Here is a 12,612-nt window from a genome sequence, read left to right as displayed (position 1 = left end):
CTAACGAGATATATAAACGCCGAAAACAATCGCAACAACCTCTATACGGAAGCTTTTGGTGTGCTCTACAAGTCTTGTGAACATTTCGATTCGTTCCGTTCACGTTTTGACCATGTTAAAGTCGAGTCAAGTACGAGACACTGAAGACGGCCTTACTGTTGAGGTCGAAATACGTATCTGTCAAGATACAATTAAGTGGTGGAATTCAATGGGATTGTAGAAACTCGTCTTATGACAAGAGGGGGATGTTAAAGTGATTTTCGAGCATCGATTTTCAGCATTTCGAGAAGTGCAATTCTTGAATTCATGACAAATCATTGCTAAGTTATTATATTATTATTCCTCTTTTTTCCCTGGGCATTTGTGTAATATAATTGCCAATGAGCGATTTACCGTTAAATTCTTAAAAATCAGAAGCTGAGCATTTGTCATAAATTTGCACGTTACGATTTCTTTAAACAAGTTGTTCGAACAAAGAAGCTTTGATTCCACTTGTTACTGTTACTCAATGGTAAAAGCATACAGACATGTGGTGAAATTAACCAAATTTGGAAGTCGTTTGTTGTAAGCGTCAAATATCATATGATTTGATTTATGTTTTATTCGAATAACTTGTTTGAAGAAATCCTAACGTGCAAATTAATGACAAATGATCAGCTTCTGATTTTTAAGAATTTAACGGTAATTCGCAAAATCGGTCTAGGATTACTATACGAAAAGTTGTCTAATGTTTTTTATAGATTTTGTGCACACACATACACACACATACACACGGACAGACAGACATGTGCTCAGTTTGTCGAGCTGAGTCGATTGGTATATAACACTATGGGTCTCCGAGGCTTCTATAAAAAGTTCGTTTTCGTAGTGAAATGATAGCCTTTCGGTACAACTTTGTTGTACGAGAAAGGCAAAAAGGAATAAAACAAAATCCGCGGAGGAAATAATTTTGTTTAACATTTTTAGAGTCAATAATGCGTCAATAAAAAAAATGCGCCACCACCCCCACCGCCAATTATTTCCTCTTAAATAAAGTTTTGATGCGACAACAAAAAAATCGGAAAATTATAAGAGTGAAATCAGTAGTGATTCAGTTTCATTCTAAATTTTCGACCACTATTCTAGTTTGAATCTGTAGCAAAATAGAACAAACTCGCTGGTTTCCCCAGCAGACTTCCATGTTTTTCAAATTTTCAATTTAATGAAATCGTTATGTTGCTGCCTCGAAAGGCGCTGTAACTGCAAAGTGGATTGATCGATAGATAAAATGACACGTTCATACACCAAAACAATTGAAAAATATTTGAATCTCGTGATTTATTCGTGGTTCAACTCTGCAGAAAATAGAACGGAGCGTTACACCAGTTTTATTTTTTTGACATTTGACTGGTATAAAAAATAAATCTAGAACAGCTGCTGGGGAAATTAATGTTTCAGATTCATATTCAAACTGACAGCCCCGAACGATTTGAATCACTGCTGATTTCACTCTAAGGATTTTCAAAACATCCTTTAACAAATCCATGACGATAATGCGCGTCTCACAATACGCTACCGCATGGGCTGCGCATCCGGTGACTGACGAGGGTTTGGTGGAGGGGCTGTTAGTCTGACCCATGACCATTCGCTTATAAGGCGAAGGTGCAGCCAACTATGCTACGGGACCCCCAAAGTAAACGGTTATTTTGGATCTAATCACCATTTTCAAAAGTATGCCCCTCACCATAAATAACGTGAAAATATTCATCACCTAATATCGCTTACTAGGGAGGTAGATTGAGTTATTTCTATTAATTCATATTTACGTTCATTTGAATGAAATGTATCAGTTTTGGGATTTTTTTTTGTTTTTGAATTTTCTTTTAGAAGTTCCTCCTTCCTTTTGTTCCTTTTGTAAAAATGGAGGAAAAACATTTTTTTTTTACAATAGTTTCGGAACGCAATGGCCGATTGGGTCAATTTTCTATAGCGAATTAGGCAGGATTCCGCGTCGAATGCAGCCTGTTGCAAGCTAATCAGATAAGCCTAAGTTTAAAAAATTGTGTTTTTCTTGTTTTTGTACCCACACAAACATACATACACACATACAGTCGATTTGTATATAAATCTTTGGGTCTTCGAGCCTTCTATCAAAAGTTCAGTTTTGGAGTGATCCTTTAATATTTACGTATACTTAGTATACGAGAAAGGCAAAAATCTAATTGTTTGCTTGGGATGCTACTAATGCATATGTACTGTCTTTGAAATAAATAATGAATTAGCACCTTCAAACACAATAAATCAAGTTGTTGATCAGCGTTTTTGTACAGCCATACAGGTTTGCAGCGTTTTTAGCATAAATGCATCTGGTCAACCTTGGCAGCATTCATTCGAAGCCGTTGACCGCTAACTTATAAAATATACGACTGTGAAATATTAGCATAAAATTGCTATCGGATAAATTTCTCTCTATAGGATTCACACCGAAGATATTTCGAAATACCATCCAGTTCCCTATACACCCAAAACAATTCTGTATGACATTCTTTGTATTAAGCATTTTGTATCACATCTCGCATTCAATCCGATCAGAGAATGTCATACTTGTTAATACAGCTCATTGCATTAAGTCGGTTTATTTGGTTTCGATCAATACATCCAAACGAATCTCGTTTACTCCTCATAGAACAAGTATATGAATCGTGTACAGCAATAAAACTTTAACCCACACAATCTTTCCGATTCCATTTAGCTTGATAACGGAAAAGGACACAAATATGCACGGTGCTTATTCCACTCGTATCACTCATTGCTATCCCTGTTACCCTTCCACTTGTCACATCCGCATAGCATGAAACGTGGATAATGATTGCCTTTGGTCGCGTCGTTCCTTATCTGATAAATAGTCCAGATGGTTAGCGCGTCAGTCTAGATGTGCTTAGTGTGGAGGGTCCGGGTTCAATTCCGCCTTTGGTCCAGTTTTTGTATGCTTGCTGAGGTTGTCGAAGTATACAGCATTTCACTCCTCGATGGGGAGTGTAAAATTAGATTCAATGTAGACACTAACACATAACCAGTTCTTATTTTCTCGTGACCGGAGACCTAATACAAGGGCCTGCCGTTTACTTAATACAATCTGTGCATATGTCGCAAATTATGACAAACTGTACGCGAAACTAATGCGAGATTGCAATAAAATGTTGCAATCTCTGGTTGGGTGTAGCAGCAACCCATAACAAAACATCCTTTTCCAAACCCGAATGATTAGTGTAGGAAGAACCCCAGAAGATGCGAAAAAAAATCTCTATTTGTCAGATCGCAGATCCCACTCAGCAAACGAAAGTCAATGACTTTCGGAAGAATTTACGAACTGAGTTCTCGACAGTCTCTGTCATGCTTGGTCGGTATCTTACCAGTCTTGGTGGTTTGAATTGCTAATCGGGTAGTCTTCTTTTTTACAGCATGCTCTTCGAACGAACTAGTGTCCCGACTTGTTTTTCTGGTAGATTTACCTGAAAATAGATGTAGAGAAATGCATATATAAATAAATGTATATACGAAGCTATGTTTAATGTGACTGCTTTCGGAGTCAGCATATTTTAAATGACATTATACAACTTGAAAGTCCTGATAACCAACGGAAGCGACTTAACATATAACCGACAAATTATGCAATGAACTGAATTGAATGGAACGCTTTTCAGCACAGTCACGACTGCCAACAATTTAAGGAATACGCATATTTAAAACTGGGCACGCAAAGTGTAGAATCGAATGCAAATTTGAAGTGAACAACCTACCTAAGTGTGACTTCGAAAAAAACGACCCAGGAAATAGCAAAATGCAATAATGAAACGCAAAAAAAATGGTAAGTGTCCCGTCACCAAAGCACGATTCACGTTACCTACTGGCACTGATTCGGACGAACCAGTGCGCATGTTTACCTAAGCCCATGGATGCGGAAATTTATGTCCAACTCCAGCCGCGCAGCTCAAACGCTCTAATTTCTTACGCAAATTGCCGGCAAATGCACGCGCGCGGGCCACCGCCACCACAGACAGCTCCGCTGAACTGTGAGCTTTTTGCGTTCGATTCCGATTAGCTAATCAGATGTTGGAGTGAACCTTCTCGCGCGCCAACTGCTAATGGATAATTTACGGCTTTCTTGCGTATCGTTCGAGATTGGTCAGTGCAAATAATTAGCCTATTAAGAAGCTTTTCTTGTTTTATCTTCACTTCGTGATATAACCTCCCGAAGGAAATAAAACCAGCTATCAATAGTAAAGATTGCAACTTTGTAACTGTTTGCATATAGGTAGGTGCATACTTTTCTGTTGACTCAGAAATTCCACCATATGGCGGTAATAATGTGCGACATTTCCTTACTTGGTGGCCATAGTGACGTGCTATTCAAGCCATTCCTGGGTGGCCATTATGAGCATTATGATAACAAATTTAGATCTCAAAAGTTCTTGGGTATACGAAACGATTTATCAGTTTCAGAATCCAAATAATTTAGATGAATGCGAATTGAATCATTCAAGGTAATTCATTTCGTGTTCATCGTATTAATCACTGCCTCTTCTACAGTCTTGATTTCAACATTTGATCGACCTAATCAGAACCATTCTGTTATGATATCTGTCATTCGTCTAAATGATTTGATGAAGGGTTTTCGTTACTTCGATAATATGATGTATATAGTATACAATTCTACTATGACCAAGGGCTAAAGGATTTTTCATGACATGACATCACCGTATAGTAAAACTACTGAAAGATACCCATCTCAAATCATGCATATAGTTTACCCAAAACGCTTCCTTATTACCGGTCCTCACGGTGGCAATGAACTTCGCCCGGCATCCTTAATCAACCGCATAGTACGGCACTCATAAATTCCTTGGCACTAAATCCGTCACATTTTATCTGCACTAATGTCAAGGTCGCACCCAAGTCGTCATCGTTGCCGCCGCCGGTCTCGTCTGGTATCTATCGACATGCGACGATCGACCACGCCGCCGACTGATGTGATCCGGTGCGATAGCTTCTGCTTGTGCCGTTTATCTCGCATTTAAATGGGATGCTTGGTGGCGTCGGCGGCAGCGGCGGCTCTTCGACCGTGTGAAGATGAACCTGACACTCATTAGTAATTCGCCGGAGGCGGGAGGCGATGGTGTGGCGATGGCGCGTAACTCTGCTCGATTCAGTGAGGGTTTCTCTGCCGCATGTTCACTTGCTTATTGCTAAGTGAGTATGTTATGTTAATCAAACGATCTGTAAGACACGATAGAGTGGTTGGTATTCAATTACAGGGCGGCGGTGATTAAATTTCATTTCCACTACTTGACACGGGTGTATGGTAAAGTTGAGATGAGTGGCAATAAATACTACAATTTAAAGTTGGAATCTAATGATTTCAGATGATTCATTTCCGCATCATAAACACGGAATTTGAGCTTTGTTGTTCTATGTAGGTATGTGCTATGTATGAAAGGACGTCCGCCATATCTGTGGGGTTTGAGTAAAATGCATTCAGCGTGTGTTTATAAATTCACACCTCAGCGTGTCAATCGCCGAGAAGCAAGCCATGACTCAGATGCCTCTTCGTGATGCACACGCATCCACGGAGAGCCGCTGTCGTAATTTCGTTCCGGCCATTTAGGGATGCACAATATCGACAATTTAATGCAATACTGACAAAACTCAAAATATTTCTTTTACGTATTATTGATGACAAAATCAAGTGTCAAATAAATCCATACGTACACTTTCAGCTAGTGATTTAATTTTTCAATATTTCATAGATAACTCAAGAGATATTGAAGCTCGTTGACCCTTCAATAAGTTGGGCGAGTACGCTGCGAGTTTACACGAAGTGAATTTCAATCAATTATTTGATAGTAGTAGAAATGTTATCCGAATACAATGTTCTTTGAACGGTCAGCAGTATTGTTTCACGAAGAACATTACAATTTCAATTCGGTGAAAGTGCAGTCAATTTCCAAGATCTGTTTGCATCTCGAATTTATGGAGAATGGCACGAAATTCACGATTACGACCCAGGACGAACGGATTTTTTTTCAAATGGCTAGAATTCAGCCTCTCATCGTCGGAATTCCTCGCATTTTCATTTGTGTTCAATGGGAATAGCTATGCTGTTTGTAATTGAATTTGACCTTGTAAAATTTCAGCCAGGGCCGGACTCAGGGATCAAAATTGAGAGAGCAGTGTCCATAACACTTATTACAGTCAAACCTCCATGGGTCGATATTGAAGGGACCATCGACTCATGGAAATATCGAGATGTGCGTTGCGTTGCGTTGCGTTGCGTTGTAACGGAGTATTTCGTAGATTGCATACTGATAGCTGTCATGTATATTCTTTAACTTTCTTACCCCAACTGCTTATGGATTACTATTTGGGAATTAATAGCAACCCAATTGGAGGTCCAAAATGATAAAGCATGAAAACTACCATTGCTGGCCACGCCCATCTTCTCCGTTACTAGGGAAGGGAAGGAAATGATGATATGACATCTACTTAGTGAGAGGTCAGCGACTCACCGACGCCCTCATAGATGTCAAGGAGTTGGATGGTTGGTAGGGAATTTAGTTTTGGAATATCATCATAAGCAAATGATATGATAAGTTTATTCAAACGTTGGGAGTGACCATGCTAAGAAATTTATGTCACCCGTTTTCCTAGATGTTTAACTTCCTGGGATGGGACAAGGTATTAGACTTGCCCTGGCTAATAAGCCTAGGTTTAAGCGCCATTGCTCGCTCTCTGAAACGAGAAGAGAAGAATCATATATGGAAAACCCCTCCCCGCATGTGCTAATGTCAAATTTAAACTAAAAGTATTTATGTCAAGGATTGAGTGTACTTATTGCCCCTTTTTTGAAAACATTATTCGCTCTTGTCTAGGTATATATAAATGATATTATGTACATCAACAGACATTAATACGTGCTACGTTCTTGAATTTCCTAATGCTTGAAAAACTATAATTTGATTGTATCTTTTCCATAAACACCCGCGTCGATAATAAAATTTGTCTGGTAGGGTATCCAAGCACTAGTGCAAAGGCGTACCATGGCTTGAACCGTTTATTTAGTCTGGCACATTTAGTCTGGCACATAGAAAAGATAAAACGCAATATGTGCCTACATCAACTGTGGAAGTGTAACCCATACTCAAGGATGTTAACGATCATTCAGTAATTTGCGTTTGATCATTTAGTAGTTTGTCAATAACACATTCCAGAAGCTGAATTTCAAAATATGTTGTATGGTGGACTTCTAGTGCGAAGGTTTTTCTACGACTCTGCCTAATGGTTCGTTGTTTGAATTCCACTAGTAACAGAGTTATAGCTATAGTTTCAGTAACTTAGACAAAATGATAACAAAATTCCAATCATTTAGTTTGAGTTACTGCAATTAGCGCTCTAACTCTGTTATTAGTTGAATTCTAATAACAAACCATTAGGCAACGTTGTAGGAAAAGCTTCGCACTAGAAGTCCACCATACAACATATTTTGAAATTCAGCTTCTGGAATGTGTTATTGACAAACTACTAAATGATCGAACGCAAATTACTGAATGATCGTTAACATCCTTGCCCATACTACACAGTACACAAATAGGTATGCCGTTCTTTGTCAAAATTACTTCATATAGGTATATGAAGGAATGATAAAATTCCATTGAAACGTTTGCAAAGAGATTTTAAATAGGAAGCATGAAACGAGCTCACCGCGTAGTCCATTACATTCCCGTCCGTCTATTCATCCATGCTGAATCGGAAAGCTCCCAGCAGGTCTGGGTTCCATACGTTGAACATCGCCGGCGCCACAGTTTCGCATGTTGCAGTAGTCGCGCGCGATTGCCATTCTTGGACCTCCTGGATTCGTCGTTTTAGAAACTTGACTCATGGAAATATCGAGATGTGGAAGAGAAAATCCTTGGGAGTTGTTTGAAGGGATATCGAGTCATAGAACATCGACTCATGGAGGATTGACTGTACAATGATACTGGGCATGCGACTGCTCAAGCTTCGAGAGTACACATCAGGAGCTCAAAGAATTTTGTTTGCAATTAAAATTGATCTTCTGAAATTTCGAATATAATCAGATTCAGGGGTCATAATTGGGAGAACAGGGGCCATAACACCAATTACAATGAAACTGGGCATGCGACTGCTCAAACTTCTTCAACATACATACGGAACTCAAAGAATGCTATTTGAACTTGAAATTGACCATCTGAAATTCCGACCTGGGCCGTATTCAGGGGTCAGAATGGGTAAAGCAGGGGTCATAACACCAATTATAATGAATTTGGGCATGCGACTGCTCAAACTTCATGAAAACACATCAGGAGCTCAAAGAATTCTGTTTGCAATTGCAAATTGACCTTCTGAAATTTTTACCTGGGTCGGACTCCCATTTTGACCCCTGATTCCGGCCCTGGTCGAAATTCCAGAAGGTCAATTTCAAGTTCAAATAGCATTCTTTGAGTTCCGCATATTTGTTCATGAAATTTAAGCAGCAGCATGCCCAGTTTCATTGTAATTGATGTTATGGCTCCTGCTCTCCCCATTTTGATCCCTGGAATTCGGTCCTGGTAAGATTTTCAGAAGGTTGATTTTGTTGCCCATACTTTACCATTGTGACTCCTAAATCCAGCACTTTTTTATAGAGGGATGAAGGCAAATCTGCATATAGACACCTGAAATTATCACTCAGAGAGTGGGGTTGACGCGGTAGACAGAAGGCCAGACCGCCGGACCCACTAAATCCATCAAAGTAACCGAAGGTAACCCTGAGTAACCCTCTCTTCTAATGCCCTGTTTTCCCCGGGATTACCTTACAGTATCACTTCTGTGGGGGAAAGCAGTACTGAAAGTACACCTCCCAAAACGATACCTTTCAGTGTGTCTCTCTTCTATGTTTTGTGCTACATCTGAGCCATTAGGCTCCCTTTTTGGTGGCAGCAAGCACACAAAAGCGTTGAGCCCTTGAGCCCTTTTTTCCCTTGTGCCATTCAGCACCACATCTATTTTCTTTTTTATTTTTATTTTTAGAGCCAATTAGCTCTCAACACTCTCACAAGCTACTCAGATAGTTCCCGGCGGCGGATCTATCCTACTCCGACGGGGAGTCCCCCGGCGGCGGAAGCTCCCCCGTTACCGACGACCCGCATCCGTAGATGGCTGTTACATTACCAACACTACACTTTCACCTGGTCAGCATGTTTATAAATCCGCTCAAGTCCTATGCACATTCTCACTCGAACGGGTGACCGGACGAGTGCCGAGGTCAGACCAAATATTCCGGGTGGAGATAGCTTCCGGTTCAGTGGTGCCCCAAGGACCCAATGCCGGTGCATTCGCGCGCCACGATTGCCTTGATCCATTCCGCTCTCAGCTTATTCATTGAGCCATTTAGCTCCCGCTTCGGTCGCGATCGCGAACGACTCGGATAGTCCCCGACGGCGGATCTAAACTACTCCAATAAGAAGTTCCGCGAAAGCGGGAGCTCCTCCGAAACCGGCCGTTTCGCAACGTTCTGCGGCTACGCGCGGTAGCTGGCACTGGCGTTCCCATTCATTATCGACATATATATTCACGACTTCCGCGGCGGAGTACTCATGGTCCGCTATATGCGAAGGCTGCCTGCTACTGCTCTATTCGCCAACTTCGTTGTAGGATGTCGGCTATCCTGAACGTCGTTCTAGCGACCGCTCTTCACTGTTCTGGGTTCTGGCACATTTTACTGACGATGTTATCGGTGCTAGTGTTCGTTCCGCACGGTTCCAAATCCGAACGCCTCTCCGTTTCGAACCGAGAACATGTGAACACGATGTGTTCAGCCATTCCTGTCACGTCTGGGCATTGTGGACAGGCGGGACAAGCCGTGTGTCCGAACCTGTGTAGTAGGATGCCAATAGAATGTATGGGGAAATATTTGTCATCGAATTTCAAAAAACGACATTGCTCACAAGTTTCATTACCCCAAAATATGACCCCATACAAAATTTGAGCTAAATCAAACATGATTTAGGGGTGCCTAAAATTCATCAAAGTTTTGAAATTTTTTTGTTAAAAATCGATGAAAAAATATTCCATCAACTGAAAGTCTCAAAAATGTTGTAAGAGAAAAAAATCAATATTTTTATTTTTTTTTAATGACTTCAGATCTCGACTTTTTATGCATTTTAAGTCATTTGGCATCAAAAACCAAAAATTAATTTTCGACTTTTCCTTTGACACCCCCCCCCCCTTAGAAAAAATTTAGAGGATAAAAATTTCAAAACTTTGATGAATTTTAGGCACCCCTAAATCATGTCCGATTGAGCGAGATACGTTGCGATATGCGCTGATGACTCTCAGGCACATTAGCCTATGAGTACTCTCCAGCTTTCGCACGTTGCAGTTAACGCTCAACGCTGATCCCCAGTCCGGATCGTAGTATTGAATCCGCCACGCTTCCCAGCAGCCTGCGCTTGCTGAAGCACACCCTAGAGCTGTTCGCCATCATCCTCGATTGTGCCGCTATCGCCGTCGACGCGCACTTGCAGGCCTAGTCGACATGACTTTTTAAGGTCAACTTATCGTCGAGCATCACCCCCAATTGTTTCAGAGATTTCTTGGAGGTGATGTTTCAGTCGCCGACTCTAATTGTCGCTTCTTGAATCGATTTCCGATTGTTAACAATTATCATCTCCGTTTTATGATGCGCCAGCTGGAGCTTCTTGCTGCGCAACCATTCATCCACTAAACTGATCAAATAGACTGCAGTCAATTCGACCTCCTCAATGGGTACGGAGAATTCATTGAGGAGGTCGAATTGACTGCAGTCTATTTGATCAGTTTAGTGGATGAATGGTTGCGCAGCAAGATGGTTACGATCATGGTTACGTCATCGGCGAATCCCACTAACTTGACTCCTGGTGGGAGCTTTACCCTCAGCTGGCGCCTTATGAATATTCGACTGATTACTCCACCATCAGTGCTTCTTATACGCAGTTACCTCTTCGAATACCCAAGCGTCGATGGGCGTGTGGTCTACATACCGGCCTCCCGACCCCGACGTCCATGGTTCGAATCCAGTCTGCCGCACTTCACTTTTTTTAAAATGAAAATCATCATTCATAAGGCAACATATTGAAATTCATACCGATTCCTTGTGGCAAATTTCCATAAGGCGTTTTATTGAAAATCGTACGTCCATTTTCCTCAGTGTACATCACGTTCCACAGCAATGGACCCAAAATTGATCGCTGTGGACATTAACATCAACAGACATTAAAAACATTGTCAAGAGGTTAAAATACAATACAATCACAAATACATTAACTATAGTCTATGTGTGTCAATTGTTCTGGTCGGTGAAAAATGATGTGAAGAACCGGCGGAGGACATCTCGCGTCAGGTGGAAATCAAACACCGACGCCACTCTATTGAAAACACGCTGCAAACCATGGAGAGCACTACGCAGTCCATAGTTTGTGCGACGAAAAGGAAGTCTTAGCATTAGGTTACTCCGCAGTTGTCGGGGTTGAGCGTTGATGTTTATTTGTCGCAGAAGAGTGTCATAATCTATTCTTCCTTGCAAAATATCGGCGACGGTTAATGCTCTGCATACATCCCTTCGGATACACAGAGGTTCTAAGCTGATTAGCTGGCAACGGCTCTCGTAGCGAGGAAGTCGTAGCGGATCTCTCCAGGGAAGGTTGCGGAGTGCGTACCGTATAAATCGACGTTGAACGGATACTCTGCCAATCCAAGTTAGACAGCACTTCGGCAATACTGCAATAATTCGCCTTGCGAAAAACATATGACACAGCCGTTGAAGTACTAACATAGTCGCGGACGTCGTCATTTTCAACTCCAATTACTAGAGATGGATGGTGAGGGGCAGCCTTGACCAAAGGAACAGGTGCAGTGGAAATGAATGGAGCGGTGTAACGACCGCCGACGAAGCACAGATCCATTATTCACAGATCGATTATTCTCATTCACGATGCAATTAACTTGAGATAAAGTTGCAGTACTGTGATTATCCAGCAACCTGAGAGCTCCCGGGTGAAACGAGGAATACTCCTGATCAGGGCGTAGGAAACCGTTGGGAGTTGGAACCCACGCGACTCCTGCAAGGTTGATGTCGCCCAGAACGATGATTTCATCGTTGGGAGACGCTATTTCCGACGCAAAGAAGACTGATCGGCAGTGCGTGTCAATGAGTTCCAAGTCTCGAGTTCGGTCTGGAGGAATATACACCGCACAAACAAATAGTTTACGGCCTCCGAGCTGAATAGATACCCAAACCTGCTCCACGGTGTTGAACGAATCGTCTTCGATTACTGATGCCTTTAGCCTAGAACTTACAGCGATTATGATGCCACCTCCTGTCGATTTCCTGCTTTTATTCGAGTTTCGATCACATCGAAAAACCTCGTACCCAGTTCCAAAAATATAGTTCGAAATTGTGCGAGAGTCTAGCCAAGTCTCGGTCAGAACTATGATATCGTAACAATTGTTCGTAATAACAACGTACTTGCCTGCAGGAGGAGTTCGAAACTTCCCGTCTCTCAACTGAAACGCAGGACCGGGACGGCTGCAGGTCGC

General features: G+C 41.6%; 2 protein-coding genes across 10 annotated transcripts in view; one reads left to right on the top strand and one right to left on the bottom strand.

Moving 5' to 3' along the window:
• Positions 1–12,612, bottom strand: part of LOC134212432 (6-phosphofructo-2-kinase/fructose-2,6-bisphosphatase 1-like) — a 319,297-nt gene that overhangs the window by 138,180 nt on the left and 168,505 nt on the right. The window contains exon 3 of one of the 2 annotated variants that reach the window (XM_062690280.1): positions 3,393–3,491. The exons of the other annotated variant lie outside the window; for it this stretch is intronic. Coding sequence (XP_062546264.1) covers positions 3,393–3,491 — 99 coding nt within the window. The remainder of the gene's footprint in view (positions 1–3,392; positions 3,492–12,612) is intronic. 2 annotated transcript variants of the gene reach the window in all.
• LOC134212433 (alpha-N-acetylgalactosaminidase) overlaps positions 1–12,612 on the top strand; it is a 208,515-nt gene that overhangs the window by 65,093 nt on the left and 130,810 nt on the right. The gene's annotated exons all lie outside the window — the stretch shown is intronic.

This window comes from Armigeres subalbatus, chromosome 2, assembly GCF_024139115.2.
Source record: "Armigeres subalbatus isolate Guangzhou_Male chromosome 2, GZ_Asu_2, whole genome shotgun sequence".
Classification (NCBI taxonomy): Eukaryota; Metazoa; Arthropoda; class Insecta; order Diptera; family Culicidae; genus Armigeres; species Armigeres subalbatus.
This window is presented reverse-complemented; position numbering and strand designations above follow the sequence as displayed.